The sequence below is a fragment of the Aptenodytes patagonicus genome, unplaced genomic scaffold, assembly GCF_965638725.1.
Source record: "Aptenodytes patagonicus unplaced genomic scaffold, bAptPat1.pri.cur scaffold_60, whole genome shotgun sequence".
Taxonomy (NCBI): Eukaryota; Metazoa; Chordata; class Aves; order Sphenisciformes; family Spheniscidae; genus Aptenodytes; species Aptenodytes patagonicus.
The window spans coordinates 68,465-93,466 of record NW_027472011.1 but is presented as its reverse complement, the minus strand read 5'-3'; the positions used below and the strand labels follow the sequence as shown (position 1 = coordinate 93,466).

General features: G+C 53.3%; 1 protein-coding gene across 12 annotated transcripts in view; it reads right to left on the bottom strand.

Moving 5' to 3' along the window:
* Window positions 1-25,002, bottom strand: part of DCTN1 (dynactin subunit 1) — an 89,277-nt gene that overhangs the window by 38,477 nt on the left and 25,798 nt on the right. For 7 of the 12 annotated variants that reach the window (XM_076363526.1, XM_076363527.1, XM_076363520.1 and 4 more), the window contains 4 exons: window positions 23,575-23,823; window positions 18,504-18,582; window positions 14,455-14,486; window positions 9,786-9,806 (listed from right to left, as the gene is read on the bottom strand). In XM_076363526.1, the coding sequence (XP_076219641.1) occupies window positions 9,786-9,806; window positions 14,455-14,486; window positions 18,504-18,582; window positions 23,575-23,802 (360 nt within the window). In that variant the 5' untranslated portion in view covers window positions 23,803-23,823. The remainder of the gene's footprint in view (window positions 1-9,785; window positions 9,807-14,454; window positions 14,487-18,503; window positions 18,583-23,574; window positions 23,824-25,002) is intronic. The other 5 variants (XM_076363525.1, XM_076363529.1, XM_076363530.1 and 2 more) reach the window with 1 other exon arrangement.

Here is a 25,002-nt window from a genome sequence, read left to right as displayed (position 1 = left end):
AGTTCACCAAAAAACCCGCCCCGGGAGTTGAGTATCATCTATTTGCCCAAAATATCTCCGTCACTGCTGCTCCGAACCGCTGTGAAGACCAACCACGGCGACCGTCTGCAATGGCATCGCACACGCTGCACGGCCAGGAGCTGAATCACACACACACCAGCCCACGCCCTCGCTTTATTCTCGGACTCGACCCGAAGTCCTTGGGGTAACTGAAAAGCACTTAGCGCGCCGAGTTCAGGTTACACACTCCAATCGATCAACTAAAAAGGACGGCAGAGCCCGGGTTTCATTACACATTAAAACTGATTAGCGCTGGCTGGAGACGGGCTGCACGCCGACACCCCCGGACCGCCCAGCACGGCCCAAAAGCCTTTGGGCCTGATGGGACAGATCGCTGCCGGCTGCTCCGCTTAACGGGGGGAAAGCTGTCGTCTTGCTGGATTTTACCTGGCTGAAAGAAAGGGTGAGAACTCCCCGTGTCCGACCTGGACAGCACTTCTACCCTGAGGCCAGATGCAGTCCCGTTTCGTTCATCTCCATCGCGGGGAAACGCTGTCCGAGGCCCAAAAGGAAAATAAACGGTGCAAGGCTCCAGTAAATGCGGTGCAGAAACACTGGCCACGGTGGGAGCCCACTCCCCCTCCACGCTACTTACAACCAGCAACTCCCACGCCGGTGGGGGGGTTAGTCAGTCTGGGTCTTCGGTTCCTCTAAGACCCTCCAAGTCCTGGTTTTTGGTTTGGTTTTAACCAGTGAAGTCCTTCCAGACCCGTAAGTATCATTTAACTGGCAGCTCAAACAGCACGCGGTTGGGTGCCAAACACAGAACAAGGGTGCAGCTCGTGAGGTTTTCCCGCAGGATAAAAGATTATGCCAGTGGGTTAAAGTTATAGAGCAAATGTGGATATCCCACAAAAAGAGCGAGAAAGATAATTACTGTAGGGAGCAAGGTATGTCATTTTATTCTAATACTTCAAACATTTTCTCTACCAGCAGCTGATACTGATCACCGGTGTCTTCAACGACGCACCGACTCTTGATCTACGACCCGACGTCAGACCTTCTAGAATTACTGGCCCCAGGACCCGAGCTGCCCACATTTTATAGTCAAGATCTTCTATAACGCACGCGGTCGGTTGTACCCGCGGGTGACTCCTCTGTTCAGGATGAAGGCTGCTGTCCTCTCTCTCTCGCACGGTTTAGACGTGGCCGTCCGGCTCCCAGAAGGCTGCCAGAGCATCCGCCGCGCTCCTCGCCCGAACGCACGGGTGGAGGAGGCAGGACTTCAGCGGTGCTCGGCAGGGGACAGGGGACGACTCCTGCAGGTGACACAGCTGGGCAGGGGGTGAGGGTCCTTCCGTCTCGCTTGCCGCCGCAGAGCGTCCTGAGCGAGGGTGAATGGCCGCGCCGGCCGTTCGGAAGGGAGCACACGCGAGCTTTGCTTCATGTGCGAGTTACTTCTACTTCCCCATCAATTTCTGTCCCCAAAGCATAGGCGGGCTTTCACCAGCCTCCAAGCAGTTAAGACTGTCTCTCTTCAATCAGCATCAAGAATTTTTGGGTATCTGGCGAGCCTGGAAGCATCCTTCTTGGCATTTCCCCTCTAGGCAGCATCTCTCGTACAGCAGAGAGGATCACAGATCTAAGAGGATCACAGATTTAAGGCTGACCTGTGTCTTTGGCATGTAGGATCTCCTGGCCCGGCTGAAGAGCCAGAGTCAGGTCAGCAACCTCCAACCCCTTCTGCTGCAGAAGATGGTTGTCAAAAATCCTGCCTAACGTTCATCCCAGATCCTGGTAACAGCAAACCCCCACACGTTGCGGCCTCTTACCCAGCCACCGCTATGTCGGACATGAGGCTCTCCTGGGGAACCAGGAGGGCGAGCGACGGTAACCCCGTGTAGAGATGCCGGGAGCAGGGACAAACGTTCCTTCTACTGTTTTAACCGCACAGCAAAAACGTGCCAGCTTTGCAAAATAAGTTAGGGTGCAAAAAGTACGTGACATCTGTATTCTAGATGAATTGTAGACATAAGTTTATATAAAGGTGCTCCTGGCCAACACATGGGGCTGCCTCAACCTTTGAGAATTCCTAAAGTGCAAAAAAAAAAAAAAAAATAATTTTAAAAAATTTTAAACAGCTACAGAAGATAAACACTGAGGAAAGACTGGCCCCTCCAGCATGGAGTGGCTTCCAGCTGTGGAAACACTGGCCTCTAGTACTTTCTGTGCGTGACAGGCTAAAAAAAAAAATTATCATCCTCAAGCAAACGCCTCTGATCCCACAGCAATTTGTTAAAACAAGCCAGATAACGTTCTAATGAGCTGAGAGGTGGGAAAATATTCAGATCAAGAGCCGAAAGGAAGTGCTTAGGCAAGCTCTCAAGAGCTGAGACAAACCAGCAGATTTCAGGAATTAACCAAGAGAAGCGGTTTCAGGAGTCCCGACACCGCAGCACTCCACGCCGTCACTGCAGGTACAGCTACGGGCAGCGCAGACCTGCACCGTGCCCCGCACGGGGACGGGAGCAAAGATGTTTTTGCCTGTGTCGAACAACAGGTAACTAAAAGCCGGGAAGAAAGAGGCGCAGGCTGTGCCAAAGGCAGCGCTGAGCCCCAGACCCAGCGGGGAACCCTCCGCCCAGCAGCTTGCCAGCCATGTCCGAGGGGTGGGAACCCTCCGGCGGCAGGGAATGCCCCCTGCCTCCACGGAGCGAAAGCCCTGTGCAAACGTCCAGCGAAGAGGAGCTAAGAGTGCTGCCTCTCGGGTAGCCGGGGGCGGGGGGGGACATTATGCATCTTCATAGGCAAACAGACGCTGCTCCCATTTGCAAAGTTAATTAAGAACAGTTCTATTTATCCAGAGAGCTATACATACCAAGTTAGTCTATTTTTTACGGTACTATCTTTCACGTAAGCCTAGATTAAAACCTTTTCAAGCAATTAACAATTTTCTGTTGTTCAAAGGAGAACGGCAGTGGGTGACCCCAAAGGAAACTGCTGCTGCAGGCTTGCCGAGGCTTCCCCAGGGGGATTTAAAGACACGTTATGCCTTCTGCACACCCGCAGCGCACCGGAGGCGTCCTGCAGCACAGCCCTGCTCCCCAAGGCAATGTGGACTCCGCCATTTACCATCTGCCTCCAGGCAGAGCCGACAGCTCGTGCAGAGGCACACTGCCGCAACTTCCACGCCGGCAAAAGCAAACTGAACCCGGAGCCCGACTGGATTTGTCCTCGGAAAATCAGAGCTCAACATTACAAGGCTTTGACCACAGCCCACATGAGAAAAATCAACGAATACGCCACGAAGCATTGAGCTGGCAGGAGCCACAAGCTGTGGAAGGGCAGAGGTGGCTTAGTCGGGACAGTCACCCGCTCGCGCCATCCCTGAGCACTCACTTTATCACCAGTCCAAGCACAGACTATTCTCAGTCCCAGGGGTGCCTCCCATCTCCCCCTGCCAAGCAGATTTTCCTATAACGAATCCTCGAGCGTCCAGGGATGTTACAGACACTCACCAACTTGGGGCACTGAGGCAGGGAGCATGGGTCTCAAGCTCTCCGCTCTCAGGCTGGCTGTGGTCACCCCTCTCTCGCCTTGCACTTGGGTTTTCGCTCTCAGCCCTGTTCCCAGACTGCAGCTGCCAAACCTGTTGCTGGTGAGTACGCCTGAGCTTGGCAAACCATTCTGCGAGACACCCGCTGCCGTGACAGTCTTGTGCAAGGATCTGCTCGCCATCGGGTTTGATCCTGCTCCTCAGGGACGCTCAGAGCTCTGTTTGGGGATCTGCATTGGCCTTCCACGCTCGGGCTGCCTGCTCGGCTGAGTTGGCTCACACCTTCCTGGTAACAACCAACCTGGAGGCCAAATTACACTCCCAGCCCGTCAGTACCGGGGCGGCTCACCAGCCCCGTCGCCAAACAGCTCCTTCCTCCTCAGCTTTGACGATGATTCTTCAGGGCTCGCAGAGAAAGAGCTTATTCTGGGTCAGCGGAGTCAGCCCATCGGTCCACAAAGGGCTGAACTGTCAGACAGGATGGTACTGCGTCCACAGAACAATTCTGGGGATAAGACAAACACATCAGTGCCCAAACCTAACTGCCTTCTGGTTCCTTGTAACTGGCTACGACTCTTACGCAGAGCCCCTACAGACAGTAAAAGGTAGCAAACGAATCTGGACGCCTTCAAGAGCTGAGGTCAGGGTCCCACCAGCATCCCCTCTCCCCCCACAGCTCCTCCGCTGGCCACAGACAGGCTAGTGGTGTTAGCAGGGGAAGGGTCTCCAAGTGGCATTTTTAAAAGCACTAATAGCATATGTTAATGAAGAACCACCGCGTTTCATTAGTTTGAGCATGTCACAGTAAAGTCTGTTTTGGATCAAGAGCCGATTTGGTAACAGAGGCGGCTTTTAAGTTATCTGAAGGCATTCGAAAGCTCCAGTAGAAACTCCCTCCAACTCCGGGTCGGCCCAAGAGGACGGAGCTTTCCCCCACTGTGCCAATTTCAACCAACTGTTACCCAAACTCATCAGGCAAAAGGCCCACTTTCGTATCAAGTGTTCTCAGACGAAAGCAACCTCAATTCGCGGCTGTAAGCCCCTTAGTGGACAAAGTGCCACATATATATTGCCGAAGGAGTCACATGAAAGGCTTACACAGATTTAACATTCAGTTAAGAGAATTAAGGATATTACAGTAAGGGGGGCAGGGCAGGAGCTGCTCTAATGAACCAACTCCTCTCCTAACGCACACCTCGGTTTTCTAAATCTAGAATATATACATTCTTTCTGCGTCCAGCATTCAGTGAACACCAACATGGGGCTGGCCACGCACCTTCCAGAGCTGCCCTCTTAAGCAGAAGCAGCAGATGAGAAAATGCGATTTCACAACGGAAAAAACAGGTGTCGGATGCTTTAGAGCCGTCCTTTAAAAACATTCAGTGATATGTAAGAGATGTTATTTATCTTAAAGCCATGCAAAGTCACAAGGAGCTTTTAGCATCAACACAGATAAGAAGATTGCTGAGTCTTATCTCAGGTTGGAGCAGGAGCAGCCTGTGATGCTGCCAGGGTTAACTCCGGCTCATTTACATGGTACCACCAGCTTGCGGCGCCAGACGCTGCTCAGCTCACAGCTCCGTAGGTTCGCTGGCCCTTCCCTTGGTTAACAGCAAAATAACCACCATTCTGCAGCACGGACCTTGCCGCAAGTTCCCGTGAAGGTCCCTTAGAGGCACGAAGAACTGCCGCGACAGTTTGTCAGCCGGCCAAGAGGAATACTAACCACGTAAAAATCAGCGCACAGGTTCATTTAGACCCTTTTGTAGGACGTGTTTTTGGCAGTTCAGAGAGGCAAGGCACGTTTTATGAGATAATCAGATTACTCTTTCCTTTAAAGGATTAATAGGGCTTGGGTTGGCCCCTCTTCTTTAAAAAGAAGCCATGTGGAACCAGATTGCTCCGTGCCCTCAGCAGGCTGAAACCGGCCATCTGCTCCCCCCACGGAGACACTGCCGCCGAAGCCGGCTAACGGCCGGGCACAACGACAAACGGGAGGACAAGAGAGGATCAGAGCGAGATCAGGTGCCCAAGAGAGAGGGAGATGAAGCCATGCTCGTTACAGAGCTCAAAACAAAACACTTGAGATCCAGCTCCGGCACACGGAACGCCAGCTGGGATGATGAAAGGAACGGGAATGTTACTGGAGCTGGGACAAAGCCAATCCATTAGAGGGGGGAAAAAAAAATAGGCATCAAACTGGCTTTAGCTTATGCTGTCACAGGATAGGTGACCTGTGGTGAGAGGCAGCACCCTTGGACAAGAGAGTTATGGTCACAGAGCTCAGGCGTATGGGGACGGTGCTGGACGCGTGTTCCCACTCCAGAGAAGGGTTCGCTGCCGCTCACGCTTGCAGCTCGCCGCGAACGCAACCAACAAACCCCCTGCGGGACCAGCCTGCCACCAGTTAAGACCTTGCTCCCTGCTTCAGCTGAGCTGGGACTCTCCGTGCTCCGTGTCTCTGAGGGTCTCCAGATACAACCAGGCACTGCAGATGAGCCCATTTCACCTGCGGGCTGCAGACACGTCTGCGGGGCCCGTCCCCTTCCAGCTGGAGCTCTGCACAACTCAACCGCCACCGCACAATCGGGGCAGGATGATGCTGCCCAGTGGGACCAGGACCCGGGGAGCAACTGTCCAAACTGTGCCGATATGGGACGGTGGAGGCCGAGCCAGGCAGCCGGCACAGCCACATTAGACCGACAAGGTGGGACTAGTCTAGATAAAGCAGACAGACGAGAGGCGACCCGCTGATAAGGCAGAGTGTGTTCAGACACTGGCACCCTACCCCCGATTTCCCCACCAGCGAGGCAGAGCTCACGGCGCAGGAGCCGTGAAACGGGGAATCCAGCGGTGCGTTTCGGGTAGAAGGAAGCCGGCTCTCCACCATCATCCCACCAGCCTGTGCGTTAACACGGACCAGCTGAAGGGGCCCCCGGACCCCTGCTCCCAGCCCACAGCCGCAGGACCCCGGGGCTGAGCTGGCAGCCCTCGCACAAACAAACAGCCGCCGCGGTGCCAGCCGGAGCCACCGCACCCGGGCCGAGGCTGGCAGCCTGCACCAGAACAGTGGCCACGGCAGATACGACCGCAGGGCAGAGCGGGAAGGACACCCGAGGAACGCTCTGCTCCGGCTGCTCTCCCAAGCTCCAAACACCCGCAAGCCCAGGGGCTCCCCAAGCCAAATATAATCCACGTGCACTTCGTATTCCTTAAGACTTAACTTTAGAGAACCTGTCCAGCCTTCCTCTGCATCCCTGAAAGTCCTTGCCACCCGCAGCATGCCGGGGCGAGAGTGGCACGGCTTCGTCACTCACGGGGATGACCAAGTCCCCCCCCTCCGCCCGCTCTCAGCCTGGGGAGGCAGCTCCCACCACAGCCCTGGGCAGCAGACCCGGCACCTCCGTCTCACTGGAGGGCGACGCTGTGTGAGCCGGTGTAATCCCAGGCACTTCAGCAAGAGAGGAGACAGGCTCGCTGACCACAGGGCCAGTGAAACGTCGACCCAGGTAGCGCAGAGGAGATAAAGGAGCACGCAACCCATTTCGCCCCAAAAATTAGGAAACACCCTCTTACTGCTTTTTAAACAGACATTTGGTGTTCTCCCCACCCCACCCGGCGTACCAGCAGCCTGGCCCAGGCAGGGGCTGGCAAACCCTTCCGAGACAGGCCAGCAGCTCCCTGCGTGCCAGGGGACAGCCCGGACCGCCGGCCCCTGAGCAGCCCCCGGCACCCCGCAGAGAGCCTGAGCAAGGTACGCACGGCAGATGCCTGCATGAGGAACGAGGACACCCCCTGACACCCCGCACCCCTACGCAGCGTCGCAGCTAACGGGAAGGACCTCCCGGCTTCGTGCAGCCCCCCCCCCCCGAGATGGCACAGCCGGGGTCCCTCCAACGGGGGCTGCCACCCCGGGCAACGGCACGGTCCACGCGACCAACAGCAAAGGCCAGAACGGCCACGACCTCAACGGCAAGAGGCCCTCTCCACTGCTCCTGGCGAGCTCAAAGGCAGTAGCAAAACCAAGGCAAACAGAGGGGGACAATAGCTGGGAGGATAAGGACCATCTGGCACAAAAAAGCAGCCAGCAGCAGCTTTTAATACGATTAAAATCTATATTTAACATGCAAAGAGCTACCTTAATCTCATGAATAAGGATTTATCTGCTAATCATGTTAGTTATTTTGTGATCATACCAACGGGACTGCAATTTTCACACGCTTGTGCAAGGTCCAGAGCTGCAGAGGAGGGGGGTGGAGAGCTGACAAGTTTATTACAGGCCAAAAAAGTTAAATTCTGAGGTGACATCAGCAAAAACAGGGCACCGGCCTGTCCCTCTGAAAAGAGTTGTGACGTACCTGTCTGAGCCCATCTCCACACATCGCTAGTCAGGAAGGGTTCTCTGGACAGCTATTGTCATACAACCACTCCTCTTAAAAGCAATACACAGCTAAAGCTCCGAGCAGGTGGCAGCGTACGTACGGCAACCCGCGATCAACCTAACTGCCTGGAAACCACGGGGAACGGGGACGGGGGAGTAAAGAAGCACAACATTCAAAACTGGAAGTTCTTCCCATCCACGTTAACAGAGCCACGACAGACAGCTGGGTCACAAGTCAAGAGTCGCATGCAGAGCGGCAGCGGTGAGAGCTCGCGGGACCGAGACGCGGGGCAGATGCACGCACGCACGCCCGTAAAGCCTCAGAGACATGCAGAGACCTCGGACCAGAGGGGCCACGGAGGGGGCCAGGAGAGAGGGGCCACCCGGTAATAGCTGCTCCCGGCCATCCCTCTACGGTGCGTCTCAGCAGCTTCTCCTTACGCTTCTGCACTGCTCCTCGCCTGTGGACTTTCTGTGGAGAAACGCTGCTGTTTGGATCATCTCTCCGCCCAAAAAAATCGAAACGAAACTTCTTGGAAACAAAAGATGCGCTGAAGATACCACCGACTGGCATCGTGTACGCCAAGGACTAAGCAGGTACCGTATCACTTTCCCTCTAGCGCTCGTACTGTGCCTGTTCCAAGTCTCGAGTGGCCAGGTTTGCTTTTCTCTTGGCAAGATTTCCATGGCAGAAAAATATTCCCCAAACAGCCTACAGGAAATGATGATTCTTTGCCAAGACCTTTCTAGTTTTAGTTCACTTTGGTAATAAGCGATACAAAAGATCTTTGGCTTTGGTAAGCGTTACAAACAAGCTGGTAGTGGGGTGCTCTTACCTTGGGAGAAGCATGGGAAGCCGTAGCCCAAGGAGAGGACAAGTACCACGTATAAGCAAAACACTGGCTTGCCTCCGGGTCACCAAAGCGCATTTCTCAGCAGCACGGTATCTTTTTCCAAACTCTTGGGGTTTGTTCTTTCGCTGCAGCAGCTCCCTGTTTTACCACCGCTCAGCGACAGATTAAAACCGCTCGTGAGGAAATTCTTTATGTAGCATCACCTCGTATCGCTTTGGAAACTGCTATATATTGGTCAATAACGGGCCACGTTAACGGCCCTGTGATAACACACCCGGTTACCGAAACAAATGTAGCTGTAAACGTTTCCACGTCAGACAGCGAGCGTGAGGGAGCACAGCTTACGCGTCCCACAGCACGTAAAGCACTTAGCGTGTAGCTGGTGCTTCCCACACCCACGGGTCAGGGAACATACACCACATTAAAACGTTTGTTAAAGGAAAGAGGAGGCAGAAGGCGGCGAAAGCCAGGCTGAGGTGTGCCGGTCAGTCCTTCGGGCGGAAGCAGCGACGTGTGCGCCGGCTCTCCGGTGTCCGAGACTCACAGTGAGGTGATGCAAGAACTTTGCGCAGACGTGTCGGGAGCGATGCTGGGCGCAGCCCGCGGGTAACGCAGTAACCGGCACCCAGCGCTGACTTGGAAACCCGACTGCAACTAACCGGAACAGCGGAAAAACCTCACAATTGAGCGTAGAGCTGGGCTGCCAGCCTCCATGCCTCCCTCGAGCAGCGGCGGGGCAGCAATACCGCAATGCAAGCTCCTTCCGCCACGCTGTGGTCTGGGCTCTGCAGCAATCGCTTTTGCTGCATTTACCTCCCATCCTCTGAGCAAGCTGGGGGCTGGCGAAGGGGAGCACATGCAATGAGGAAACATGCAACGGTGCGATGGGAGGCACAGCAGCGATGGGTGACAATGAACTGGGATGCACTGGAGGGCCTTTCATGCGGCCAGGAGACTCGGCAACACACAGATTAATTGTCAAAAAAAGCACCACCTTTTTAGGTTTCACTCCACGCTGCATGAAGAGGAAACAAAAGGGTACAGAGTTAGAGCTCACATCATATCGACAGCGGTGATAAGAAGCGATCGGCTTTCTGTTCAAACATCGCACGTTTCAGAGCTAGCTATCCATGGAAGAGAACGTGTCTCAGTGAAGTCACTGGGCTGCAAAAGTACGTACAATCAGACAGGAAAATACATTCAGGTAAAGTTAAACAACCGTAAGATGGCTTAAGAGAGGAAAGCAGACAGCAGAGCTTGTTTTCAACCCTCTGATTTACGAGCTTTACTCCAGTATGATTGATCCACTTTCCACTCCTCCAGCACAAAATCTTTTTGCGTTGCCAGGACATATTCAAAGGAAAATAAATTCACTTAACGGTAGCCATCAGCACTTGCAAAGAAGAGTTAACCAACGTGCTTAGCTGACTGAAACCTGGAATCCCCGGGGAGGAGGGATCCCACCCCAAATCCAGCTCTCACAAATACCGCTCTCTTCCCACGCTGACCCGCCTTGGATCAGGCACTGCGAAGGGAAGAAGGTGCTGTACCCGACTATTGGTTTTTTTTCTTCCTTTCCACATTTCTTGTGGATGCGCTTCCACCACGCCTCAGGTCACGAAGACTGCTCACAACTTAGAGTGACACGATGTTTTGCTTTTAGAATGCAATTCTTGATCACACCAAGGCAAAGCCCTGCATCGGCTGCTGCCCTAGGGATGGTTTTTCATGGAGGCAGGGAGTTTATGCAATCGTGCTGGGAAGAAATTGCATTTCATCCAAAGCGCGCTGGAAACTGTCTCCAGTTTCTTGCCGCTCAGGGCCCCCTCCACCCACGGGAAAGCAGCTCGTCTCCCCATTTTCAGAAGTCCCGATGCCACAGCCCGGTTGTCCTGGTTTCAGCAGGGATAGAGTTAATTTCCTTCCTAGTAGCTGGTACAGTGCTGTGTTTTGGATTTAGGGTGAGAACAATGTTGATAACACACCGATGTTTTAGTTGTTGCTAGGTAGTGCTTACACTAGTCAAGGCCTTTTCAGCTTCCCATGCTCTACCGACTGAGGAGGCTGGAGGTGCACAAGAAGCTGGGAGGGGGCACGGCCAGGACAGCTGACCCAAACCGGCCAAAGGGACATTCCATACCATGGGACGTCATGCTCAGTACCTAAACTGGGGGAAGAAGAAGGAAGGGGGGGACGTTTGGAGTGATGGCGTTTGTCTTCCCAAGTCACCGTTACACGTGATGGAGCCCTGCTGTCCTGGAGATGGCTGAACACCTGCCTGCCCATGGGAAGTAGTGAATGAATTCCTTGTTTTGCTTTGCTTGCGTGTGCAGCTTTTGCTTTACCTATTAAACTGCCTTTATCTCAACCCATGAGTTTTCTCACTTTTACCCTTCCGATTCTCTCCCCCATCCCACCGGGGGGGAGTGAGCGAGCGGCTGCGTGGTGCTTAGTTGCCGGCTGAGGTTAAACCACGACACCGGTGGAGCAGAGGTAACAGCTTCTCGGGTCCAGCCGTGAAGGAGTTGGGGTTTCGCTGCCAGGATCTTCCAGGATGCGGGAGGAAGGGGGAGAGGGCGCCAGGGATGATGGTCTCGAAGGAGGCGCGGGGAACCTTTTGCAGCAGTACGCATTCAAGATGGAAATCACCCAAAATACTGCGCGGCAGAGGTTTTACTCTGAGAAAATAGCAGCTCTTCTTTAGACAAACTGTGGCAATGGTCACTATGTAGTCAAGCCAACGCACATATGGATAAGGCAAAAAAGGATCGAGAGGACCACAACCAACTGCAGCGCTCTCCTGCAGCCACCTCGGGGTCTGGGGAGCTCGGCTGGTTTTCGAGGGGCAGGAGATAGCCCTTCTTGGGAAGGGGCAGGCTGCTGTCACGCTGCCGTGAAGTTCTCCACTCCGGACTGCTCAGGCTCCACTAACGCCACAGCCTGCACGCAGAGGGGTTCACCCACCACAAGACAGGATTCCCCCCCGGAGTTACTCACCCTAACCTCCCCAGACTCTTGCTGCTTGGACTTACAAACCATTTCGGCATCACCTTCAGCAAATATCCAGACCTATTAAAGAGCGCTGAGGTTACCAAGCGATGCTGGAGAACGCTTGCCCCAGAACTCAGGCTTTGCACGAGGTAAAACTGTAACCTCGGGTGTTCGTTTGCCTCCCGTCACTGCAGCCTCTCGGGAAGGAGCAGGCTCTCTGCCTGGCACCGGCAGCGCCTCAAGAGGCGGCAGCTGCTTTTGTTCCCTTCTGCAGCCTGCCGTTACGCTGGCTCGAAGCCAGACTCCCCAGCGTTTGATCAAGACCTGCACGCAGGAAACCGGGACCCTTCACCGGTGTCGGCACGTCACCTGCAGGACTAACCCCAACCCGCTCTGCGGACCCTGCGTTCCACAGGCGGCCAGCCTGCGAGCCGCACGTTCAACAAAGATACCTGTTTGGGCTGAAATACTGGGCAAGTGGCTCAAAGCGCTTTCCGGCACCTAATTTCCACGCCTCTACGCGGCAGCCACAGCAGCTCCTGGGAGGAGCTGTGTAATCCAGGCAGGCAAACAGCAAAGCCCGAATTCGCCTGTCTCCAACACGCAAGGCAGAAGACAAATCTGCGAATGCCCATCACAGTGGCATCACTCAAGTCACCTTCGGCAGCCTGTCACACCTCGATCAGTATTTGAAAGGTGGCAGGATGTTAAATTTTGAACTCTAGCGTTTTCCATGATGACAAACCAGACCGAATGCCCCACAGCACAGCAGCATGTCAAGCAGCAGCATCCCCAGCCCAGAACAGCACGGAGCTCCGTCTACCAAAACGTTTTGCTTCCGACAGTGGCCAGCACCAAATTCTCAACCTCTTATGCAGAAGAAAAAAAAATGTGATGCTTGCGGGCAGAAGGTACCATTAGATATTTAATCTGGGGTTTCTTAAACGTGCTGGGTGCAAGCCCTTTTGGTTCATCTCCTTTCCTGCAACCTTCTCAGAATGTCAGCAGCATAAAGAATTTACAGAACAATTACTATTTTAGCATCCTGATTTCATGAACGCTAAGATTTTTTTCACTTCATAAATATTATATTTGTCTTTTAGTACAAACATTCTAAAACAATTTTAAAATTCTTTCTTCCAACGCTTCACGACTCCCTTTTGCAGCCTTTATTCTGAGGAAGGGTAGTCTGGTCTGACCTCCTTTACAAGGCGCACTGTTCAGTTTCACCTAGCAACTCGCATATTAATTCCAGCGTATAATTAAACCAGGAGACTAACTCTTATGCGTCACAGGCAGAGAACACAAGGGGAAAAGATGCCACCAGTGCCAGAGGCCCTGCAATGGAAAAGGCCAATCGGACCAGACACGCTGGTGGGTAAGTCATGCCCCGCTCAGCAGAAAAAGGCAATCCCTGCAAAATTCTCCAAATCCCTTCAGTACGAGATGGGGAATTTCTCCTCCACCTTCTATTCTGGCAGTCAGCTTGACTCAGAGTGCAGGCGAGGCACAACCTCCCAGGCACCTGAGCCCGATTAACCCCCCGGAGCACCTCGAAGTGCTGGCCCGTCGCCCGTTTCCAGCTGCAGCCAGATCCCGACGCCGCACAGGCTGACCAGGACCCAGCGCACGGCTCTGCGTCGAGGTGGGGAAAAAAAGTCTTCCCGCTCCTGGAAATTATCTGAAACTTCAAGGCATGAGACTGGGCTCGCAAGCTGCCCTAACGCAGAACCGCAGGTGTCACGCAACGTGGAGAAGCCCCTTATCTCCAGGTAAGCTGTTTTCTTTTCCACAGCTGCCTGTGCGCGAGATGGACCAGTCTGTCCCTGAGAAACATCCAGCTTCTATCCCAAAGCACGCACAAACCAAACTCACTGTGTTGCCCAGCACCACCACGGATTCCTCGGTCTCTATACACACGCGTGGCCGTTTTTGCATTTTTAACCTTAAGTACTTATTTAATTGTGCTTGTCTGGGGTCAAAAGTATTCGAAGATGGGTACCTGCTCCAATCTTCCGTTCCTTAGGAAACACCCATCACCTCTGGATACAACATGTACCCATTTATGCCTCAAGAGCCATTGAGATTCCTGGATAAAGATACTCAGAAGTATACACCGTTTCTCTGTAAGCCGTACGTATAAGTCAGAGAAAGCCAATTTCAAATATCCCGAGGAGTAGACTCTTCCTGCAGGATGTAAGGGTCATTATTTAAAGGAACACAGCCAAGGGGCACGCAGGGTGTGAATGGTGCAATACTGATTGAACCTGGATAAAACGTGTAATACAGGAAACCGTGCTGGGGTTTTATTCCTCAGTAACTTACTGGTTTCTGGTCATTAGTTGAAAATTACTTTTTATACGGCCTTGTTTCCCACGGGCTTCAGAAGAAATGCACTTTACCATGGGCATTTTTGTTACAGAGCACAGAACTGAAAAGGACTAAATAAGAGACAGGCTGGCAAAACTCTGTCCTTTCTGTACGTTCGGTGTATGCGTGTGTCTCCGTGCACTTTTCCTGCAGGGTTGAAAAATGGAGCTTTTAGAGAGGTGATAGAAGTTAATAAAAAGAAAAATGAAGAGCAGCACGTGCAAGTCTGCCTCTTCCACTAATCATACGCTGCAAAGGGAATTTGTTTCAGCAGCCTGCAGAGTCACAGGCTCAGCACTCACCAGTTTGCTGGCTTTGGCGGCGTCCAGGGAATCTGTAAAGGAAAACAGAAACAGAACCATGAGCTTTGGCCCAAAGGACGCCTCTGGCCCGACCCGCACACCAAGTGTCTCTGCAGTCCAGCAAGTGTCGAGGCATAGCGAAAGGACCATTTACCCATGCTCTTAGGGAAGCGGGCGTGAAGCAGAGACCGTGCAGCTCTGGATACACCAGGAAACGGTGGTACAATGGGGTACGGGTTTGGAGGAACAGGGACTCCCTTATTAGACCCGCTGGCACAGTTTGAGAAAGCCAAACATTCAGACACACGCATCAGAACTAGGTCAGGCTACGCTGCTTTTCTTGAGTTAAATCACTGCCATTCAGAGAACCCTGAGTCACCTTCAGAGCGCGCTCTCTATCGGAAACGCACGGCAGTCTAGCTGTCCATACGACCACATCCGATCAGCTGGATTCCAAATGAGAATCTAACGTGAGTATCAACAGAAATACAGGTCCAGAGACCATTTACTTCAGGCAGCAAAATAAAAGGTTTCCATCCCGGTCCGTATGCGGTCAGGAATCTGAACACGCACGAGGTAGATGTACACGAGACCACTCAGAAACATTCCCAAACTGACCGGCTGCAGCTCTGCTCCCCGCCTCAGCCCAGGAAACCTCCCCGAGAGGGGCATCCGCAGCCCCAAGCCCACAGCCCCGACAGGTCTCAAGCTCAGCAGACAGGTCCTTCCCGCTTCTCAGAGAGCAAACCTCCTACGCATGGGCGGCCACCGGGAACATCTGCCGACAATTCAGCCGCTGGCCTCCCCCAGGTCACTAAACTCGGGGGGGGGTGCCGGCTGTTAGGAGCTGCTCCCATTTCATCATCCCAACAGAGGACCGAAGCAGCACCCCGTTACAGAGCCTGGATGTCAGGTGTCAGCACCGGGCTAAACCCCAGTGCTCAAACAAACCCGCCTCCCCCGAATTCAGGATTCCTCCCTTGCTCTCTGGATTATCGGTGTGCACAGTTGGACAGCACAGTGAGTGCCACGTACATGAGTGTGGAGGAACCAGATTGCATGATCTTGGCTTATGTGCATCAGAGATGCGGGTAACCACTGCAGGTTTGGCTAAATTACATCCTTTGCTCCATTTCTGGGTGTCTGGTGGGTCCACGAGCAGCTCACAGCCACGGGGGGGGGGCTGCTTGCCCCCTCCTCTCCCAGCTGCAATTCCACCAGCGTTCAGTATTTCCAGCTGTGGCACTGATCACCCCAACAGTAAATGCTGCAGAAGCGTCTCATAAACGAAAGAGAGGAGCCGCCTCCACTGCGTACCTCACACCTCTGCTAGTCTGGGAGAGGAAGGTGCTGGATCTATGGGAAGAGCAATCTCTGCGTCACCCGCCGCAGTCAGACTGCAGCAGCCGGCACTGCCGTTTCCATGGAAACTCCCTGGAAGCAGCCGCATCCCAGCGCCTGCATCCCTACCAACCAGCATCACGGCCAACGCCGAGCCTGCCTGCCTGGGCTCCCTCTCCTCCCGCCGCGGGACCCCGAGGGGGCTGGCCCCCCCGGACCTGGCCAGCGTCCGCCCGCCGCGCCGCTGCTGCCTGTCCCGACCCGGCGCTGCTCTGGCACGACCCCTTCGCTCACCACTTCAACCATCAACGACTGACTCCAGCTCGTGTGTGCGTTTCATGGTACTCAAGGCCAGCCGCGCTGCTGCCTGCAGACAGCAGTGGGAAACGCTGGTGACACCCATCCTGCAACCCCCAAACCTGAGCTAAACGCACCCGTTTCCCCTCCTGCATGGCGTTCGCGGGCTCCCGCCCTGAAATGGGCTCTGAGCGGCAAGGGGCAGAGGAAGCAACGCCGACGCTGCACACCGGGAGGGGCAGCCTGAACCGCTTGTGTTTTATTCATTTCTGTATTTGAGTGGAAGAAACAGCAGCTGGGGAAAAGGGGCCAGAGCATCACCGCAGAAGTTCAGTGAACGCTGCTGGGCAGCAACAACAAACCTCAGCGTGTACTGAGAAAGGAGAGACGGTACTGAAAGTGTCGCAGCGGCGCGCTGTAAGCAGCCGTACACCTCCGGATGCTGCAGGCACTGCTGGTCGCCCCAGACAAGGGTTTTAGAAGAAGCAGAGACAACGCTGCAGTAGACAGCGGAGATTAGAGCCTTGGAAAGACTTCCAGATAACGAGAGGGGAGATGGCACAGGATTTAAAGATTCATCGTACGGGCACACACAGATGTAGTGAAATTAAAAGGCAGCAACATTTGCTGAAGAGCCACGCTAAACCCGGAGGTTTGGTTCGTTGCTTTTTCCAAGGCTACCCCGTCTCCATGTAGTTAAGGTATTTCTGGTCTCTTCGCTCCCGTCTGCCGGCTCAAGGAAGCACCAGCTGCTACTGAATTCTCAGGATGTTAAGTGAGGGTCTAAAGAGCACTTGTCTTTTCTCCCTAGCTCCTAATAACTGAGGGATGAGAAGAACGACAGCAGACTCCCGGCGCTGGAAGGCTTGTGGCTTTTGCACAGGTTCAGCGCTCAAAGGGGCGACGTCCACTAACACACATCCAGAAAGCCCAGACCTACAGAGGCAGCGGGGAAAAAAAAATGCTTGCACAGCTCCACGCAAGCACCTTATCCTCAACGAGTACAGAACTGTGACAAGGAAAACCGAATTTTCAGCTGGAAAGTCTGAATTGAGAAAAAGTGAAAAGATCATATAAACATGAAGGAATATTTTCACTTACTATTGATATCAAGTACATACAAAGAACAGGCTGAAGTTGCACATGAAAGGCTGGGCTTTCTAGCACTCTGGGAAAAAAACCACTCACGCTAGTATACTAAGCAGAAGAGTTTCCATTTTTTTTTTTGCATTAAACCCCACCCCTAAATTAAAACTGGCTCGCTTTAAATGTTTCCCTGTTCAGCTGCACACGCTAATTGGCGGATCCAAAGCAGAGATGAATTAAAGTGGCTGGGCTGTACCAAACCCAAGCTCTCCGCAGCGGCAGCGGGCTGTTGGAGGCCCGGAGCTCCCTGCAGGAGAAGGTGAAGGCAGAATGCCAAGGGACGTGAATGCCAATTCAGATTTCCCTTCCGCTCATGGGACCGACAAAATTAACGTCTCATGGGAACACCCCGCTTCTCGGGCTAATCATCACCCCCTTCTGACGCCTTCGGGCACGTTTTGTGCAGCTGAAGGGTAGATTTCATTTTGCCAAACAAAGGGGAATTTTAACTTCTGCTGGCTAGGAGAGGGAAAAAAACCAACAACAAAAAACCCAACCCTACTCTGAACCGTTAAGCATGTGTTCAACAAACGCTTCGCACACAAGAAATCCCCAGCTTGGCACACGTTGCCAACGGACCGTCCAGGACAGGAAGCTACCAGAGCTTTCTCCGCAAGCTCCTAGGATCCCTAAGCGCACCACTAAATAAATACTCGACAAAAACAGACCTCAAAGGAAGGCAAGCCTGTCAGAAGAAAAAAAAGAGCAACCCATGAGGTGCCAAACAAAGCGAGCTGTGGCAGAGCGGCCTGGCAAGGGGAGAAGTGGAAGGAATGCTCAAGGCCAAGCGGAAGGCGTCCACTGCCAGAGATGTGGGAACGAGGCACAGCCTCGAGCGGCCGGTGACCTGTAAGCTGCGATTTCACAGCGACAGAGCAGTTCAAGTCTTCCTTCCACGTGCCCACCCCTCCAGGAAGGATTTCCCACCCCTCCAGGAAGGATTTCCCACTTGCTTCCCACCAGACAGACTTTCACGGTAAGGACAGAACTGCCTGGAGCAGCTTTTGCACGCGGTGCTTCCTTCTGTGATCGCCAAAGACTACGTAGGACCTCGCAGAGAGGACAACGGGAGAGGCGGGTGAGCCAGGGGGAGGTGAGCATGTACCCGAACCAGGGACAGAGCCCTGGAATACAGGCTATCACCCCTCGGCAGCCGGCGCCCACCTCCCCAGCGTGGGGACCCCGACGCCCGTTCGGCAGTGGAACCTCGTCTGGTCCAGACCAAGGGAGAGAGGAGGTTTCGGGGCAAAACGGACCAGCCGTACCTCTTTTGGGGACTTTCAAGGCAGCAGATTCTGGTGTTTCTGGGGACGTTGTATCAGCTCCATCTTCAAAGACCTGGATCTGGAAAAAGTATAACAACTATCATTAAAAAAAACAAAAAAAAACAAAAAAACCCCAAACAAACCAAAAAAACCCATAAGCAGAATGTGATCAGAAAACAGGTCCGTTTCGGTAGCAGATTTAAACAGCGCAGACTGCATTTTTTTGGCACAGATCTTTAATTTAGTCATTCACGCTCAGCTATCCGACCATCCTCCTTCCACAGGCTTCCTGAAAACACCAAAATATTCTTTATTCACATAGGGAATAAAGAATATTCACGTAAGGAGTAAATAAAGTCAAAACTCGGGATTCGACAGCCCAGAACATCTTCAACAGTTCCATGATCACTCCACAGAGCGATCAGTTCGCGAACCCTGCTCTGACAGTTATTTTAAGTTACTGACACTTGACAGAAAGCTCGATTTTTATTTTTTTTGTGTGTGGTCTTAGCAAAAATTATTTTAAAACTCTTCTTTCTCTTCATAAGGAAAACCGCTTTTCTCCGAAACAGAGAACTTCAGTGACTCAAAATGCAGCGCAGCCAACAGAGGGGGGTTTGTTTTGGTTTTACAATCTGGAAGCGGCCCAGCTCTCTAGGGAACCCCAGGAGGCACAGACAGGAATACTTTCAGGTTTGAGCCGTGTTAAGCTACCTAAGGGTTGGAGGTTTAGGGCTATCTCTTTGTTACCTATTTTTGCACACATTTTTGCCTGATAAATATAGAAAACAATGCTGGAAAGGATTAGATCACTTCTTGAGAGCCATCCCTTCACCTTAGAAGATCAACACTGCCTGAATCGTTTCCTGACAGGTATTTGCCTGATCCATTCCGTGAAAACCTTAAGCCTGGGAGTTCAGTTTAAAAATAAAAATAATCTGTAAACCTGTCAGCCACAGTTTCCATTTCGGGAAGATGCCCAAGTACCAGGACCATACTCTTAAATTACAAGAAGCACAGAGACTGAGCAAGACTATGCCACAGGAATCACGACAGCCGCACCAATGCTGAGAATACTCAAACCACGGTTTTAAAAGTGAGGACGAGGCGAGTGCCCCTCGGATCCTGCTGAAAGTGGGTATCTGGCACAGCCAGGCGCACCCGATCTTCGGAGTGACTCGGCAGCGCACAGAATTTCACAACTTTTCACTAAAGGCAGCAGCACGACAAAACCAGACCCCAGGACTACGGAAGCGGGGTCCCGGGGGATCTGCTGCACCAGGTCACACACAGGAGTTTATCCAAACCGAGGGCGGGATCTTGAGCGGTCTCGGGGTTCCTCACCAGGTACGACTCAGGTGGAAACACCGGACTTGCTGGGAGACGGCTAACAAGAAGAAGGTGGCAGGAACCAGAACAGGGCTTGCTTTTGGGTCAGGCTGGAGAAGCGCAACAAGGTACAAGATGTCCTGCAGCAGCAGATTTAAGCTGATGAGCTCCTCTGCCAAGCAGGAGCAGAAAAGCAGCTCCACTTGATGTCAAAATCAGTGATAATGTTTCCACACACCATAAAAGAACACTCACGTTCAAAATTACTAGCCCAAATACAAGTCCCGGGCAAGCAAAATGTTAAGGCTGCCAAAAGATATCGAGCAAACACTCGGTCGGAAACGCCCGTCCGTGTTGACACGGCTGCTCGAAGCAGCGCTCCAGCCCTCTGCCAACTGGAAGACAAGCAGGGAGGGGATGGCCAGAAGCAGAGAGGCAACAGCCCCTCCGCGGCACCCACCCTCTGCACGGCGAGCCGAAACACCCCCGGCTCAGTCCCGCAGCCCGAGGCGGCGAGTGCCTCCGTCACAGCTCTGCCGCAGCCACCTTCCCTCCCCTCCTGCTGGCCAGGACACCCAGGAGGCTGCGGGTGGGAGGCCAGGACACCGAGGGGACGGTGCGAGACGGCTACGGGACGGCGATTCCACCAGGAGACGTTAACGTCCCTAGAGCTGCCACGCTTAAAGGGTCTCCACCCTGAAACTCTCTGCCGACTCAGCTGGAGATACCCACCCTGCTCCCCCGTGGGATGCTGCTTCACGAACGGGCGTAGCAGTGAGAAATGGTTTGGTGGTTATTTCAGTTCTTTTGGCTCTCTGCTTCCCTTTCAGCAAGGCGAGGCATTGCTGGGACGCCCACCGCCGCCGCAGCTGGCAATAACCCGAGCGGCCTGGAGCAGATGCATCGCATGGGCTTGATCCTTCCCCAGGAGATGAGCACTTAGTTATAGCTAAAGCACGGCATCAAATCCCTGTGCGGGATCTACTTTGATGATTGCACGAAATAGGAAAAAAAAAATTTACCTAAAATCTTTGAAATTTTCCCATCAGTACATTTTTAGAGCTGAAACGCCACAATAAATTAAAAGACTAAGAACACCGCTAGGCTTTACTGATGCTGGTATTACTGGTGCTCATTTTTTGAGATATACTTTTAAATGCAGGGGAGAAGAGAAAGTTACTTAATCTTGGAAATTCTTAAAAACACTTTACAAGTGTTTAGCAAGATGTGCTTGTACTGATGCAGGTGATCCGCTCCATAAGCAATGAGAAAGGCATTTCTCATTTACAAATCCCCCCCCCCCCCCAAAAAAAATGATGTATTATTGACATCCAGTGGTCTGACACCGTGCGTAACCACAGGACAGCCACCCGCTATGCTGGGGAGACCTAGGAATGAAATACGGGAGGAAGCAGTAGACAGATTTACAGCGGAGAGCACAAGCAGAGCATTAACTCTGCTGAGAGGGAATCCTGCCGTTTTCCATTTATATCTTAAAGCCGGTTCTTGAAAAATTAATGCCCAAACCGTAATGGTCACTTAGGTGACCGGCCGCCCACAGCCTGGGCAGCTTCCTCCACCACCTCTGCTGGTCCTCTGTTTTGGTGCAGGCTGACCGACCGGCTCGCTAAGCCCTCGTGCTGGAAGTCCCCTGGGAAGCCGTGCTCCGCAGCAAGAGCTTGAGAAAAAGGCCGGAGAGCAGAGCCGTGGCCCTGCGCCCGTTCGGCGGCTGCTGCACGAGGCAGGCACAGGAACCGCTGCGATTTGCAATCCGTGCTGGATATGCTCCTCAAAGACTGCGCTCCCCTGTGCTCACCAAGTTCACCTTTCCACACAGGTCTCAGATTCAGAGGGACGGTCAGTGCTACTGGCCCTGGTGCACGTTCTCTGCACGTGCACACCAGGGATTTGCTCTTTCGCGGGGGAGAGCGGGCAGAGACAAACTACTTACCATCGCCGTGGAAGAGCAGCTTATTTTTAAGCAAACTGTGTGCTCCTCAGCTGGGGACACGCAAGACGAAGCCCCCAGCCGTTCCAAAACCAAAGCGAGAAAGGGGAAGCGCAGCGAGAGGCGGCTGTCGGACCCCGCAGCGAGCCCCAGCCCTCCTGCACACAGCTCCCTCGGGCCGGCTCCTGCAGCCCAGCAGGTTTCGAGTCCCAGGAGAAGACGCTACCGAGCACCCTTCAGTCTGACCCGCAAACACCCCCATGCGAAGCCGTACACAGGAACCTTTCCACCGCCACCCTGCCGTCGCCAGCAGACGAGATGGAAGCTCCTCCGAAGGCCCCAGGCGAGCACAGCAACGCTGACCTGCCCACGCCAGCACCGTGGGTCACGTTCGTACCGCTGCACATCACCAGACGTCCGATGGGTGGCAGAGGGCCACGCTACGCCCGGAGCACAGTAGCTGCCTGCGTATTCCCCCCCCTTGGTCTGCCAGCGCTGGGATTTCACGAGTGCTTGACGGGCAGAGACCTGCCAACAGGCTGCCCTGTGTGCTGAGCTCCTCTCCAGCCACCCGGTCTGGGAGCCGTGCGTCCCGGTCCTGCAGACCAAAGCTTTTAATTGTAAACTACTCATTTACTTTTCCAGCTGGCAGGCGAGGCTGAGCGACGGACCAAGGAAGCCAGGTCCGTGAGTCCCAGCGAAACAGCCAGCAGAGAGCATTCACTTCTCATCGGTGAGCCCTCTGACCACGCGTGGCCTGAAGGCCCTTCTGATGGCCAGGACGGAGGATGCTGGGATCCACCCCCAGGACTCCTGCTCCTAAAACCCCTTATTTCGCGTTCAGCTTCCCCCACGCTTCCTCAGCCGCCCGTTGCCAACGTCCTGGAAGCGAGCCACCACGTCTGGTGGGGCAGCAGGAGGGTCTGCGGGAGTGGAAAGGAGCCCGCTCTGCTGCCGAGATGCTACAGGGTCGAACCTAAACCAGTCGTTTTGTGCCGAGGCAGGAGGAGAGGAGCTGAACATCTCTCACCGTGACATCGTGCTTGGAGCACACCAAGCTGTGGGACTCAAGAGCAGCATCGCTTTTCCGCGCTTGTGCCGTTTGAAGATTACACGGAGGAAATTAAAATGGAAGAGACTTGTTTGCACATAAACAAGCTCCTAGTTCCTACCTATTGTACACGAATCGCAAAAGCTCAACAACTAAACCCGAGTGACGCATTTTATATACTTCGAGGTAAACATTATTTAATTAAAATTCTCTGACTTTACTTCCAGGTAAACACCCAGATATTGGTCCCAAACTTTGACTCCTACAGATGATGTAGCCGGTAACTCTCTGAGGCAGCAGACAGCAGGCAGACTTTACTCTTCCTTTTGGAGGCAAAATAAAACCATTCCACGCTCTCTGGAATTCACCGAGCTTTTTTTCACCCAATTAATCTGAAAATATTTCACGATGACCCCATAAACTGGGCTAATCAAAACACTCAGTGAAACGTGCAGAGAAGCTGCGTGTCAGACTGGAACAAACCGCAGCTCCGGCAGGAGCACAGCCTCCGGGCAAGGCTTCTGCCTGTCTGTGGAGCTGTTCTGTTCCCTCACACGATGGAAGATGGAGAGTCCCAGAAACATTGCTCTCTCTGGGAGCGAAGGGAACTTCTTTTATCTCTCCCCGTCAGGGTGCAAAGGGCCATTTTCCTCTATTTAACCAAGCAACCCACGAGCCACACATGCCCGAGACGAGCCCGGCAAGCAGAGGCCATCGCAGGGCACGCGCAGAGGGAAGCGTACCTGTGACTGCCGCACAAAGATGCCGTGGTTTTCCTCACAGGTGAAGTATTTCCTGCCCTGCACGGTCCCATCGTTCTTGCCCTTTGCTTCATCCAGGATGACGCCGACCCACTTCCCCGTGGCAAACAGGGTGGCACCGACATAAGCCACGGTACCGCGGTGCCCCTTCCCGATGACTTCGACCCTGGAGCCCACCTTCAGGGGCTTGCTGCTCGCTTCCACGCTCATCCTGGTGCCGGTGCTGGATGCCTGACGACAGAGAGGAGAAGCACAGCAAATTAAACACAGCTGGTGCAGACAGACGGACCCACGGTTCGGACGTCGGCTGTCTCGTCCCCTCCAGCACCCCTCACACCCCGGGCTCTGCAGGGGGCCACCCGCAGCCCGAGGGGTGGGTCCCCATTCACCTCCGCCGCCCTTTCTTTTCGGGAGCCAGCAAAAGGTAATTCCTTCCGTTACAGCTGCCAAACAGGAATCGCAAACAGTGGCAAAACCACCATTAACTACCACTCTTCAGCTCTAATAGACACACTGGACTCACAAACCCAATTTATAAGTTTGGGTTTGGTTTTTTTCCCAAAAAAACTCATAAAAAACAAAACTGTGAAGCAGCAGATGTTGGCGCAGTCACGTTTGCCTTCAGCTATACTTGCTCCGTCCTTTTTTCACCACATCAGAAATTGCCCACAGCTTTCCAGGCTCTTGCATTACACGCTCAGGAACAGAAAACCCATTTCTGATGCAGTTTATTTTCCTACCCCGTTTTATTGCCAGGATTTAAGAGGACCTGGTGGCCCAGCACCAGCCCGAGTTAGACCACCCACCCACACCAGTTTCCCACTGCATTCACGAGACCCCCCCCTCTGCGCCAGGACTCCGGGGTACCGATTGTAACAGCGCTTCCCATCGGGATGCTGATGAGCAGAAAATATCGGTGGTAAATTCATCAAGCTTTCAAGGCATTGTCATCGTAAACATTAATCCACATTTAAATTTCAGTGTGCGTCATTAGATTTCAAGCTTGCCATCCCTGATACGTACCTCTCTCTTTAGGTACGGTTAACCACGTTGATCAACTCTTTTAGAGCATCAGTAAGGTGATGGGTGTGAGGAACTCAATTAAGGTACTGGAGACCACCACAATTTAAGAAAGACCGATGAAGTTTATAAGGGGGGGCCAGACAAGCGAGGCGTTGGGATCTTCCCCCCACCCCCAATGCCTCCTCCTCTGAAATAAGCCCAGGTAAAATAGATGAAGTTTATGCTATATTGCCATAGAGCTAAATTAACTATACAGTTTTAATTGTTTAAAAAGTAATGCTATACTAATAGTCCCTCCTCAAATGTTGACGCCTTTAAAAGGCTACTGCTTTTAAATACAGTTAAGAAGGGAGGGGGACGTTTGACTGCCTTGCTCAGTTTAAGTCC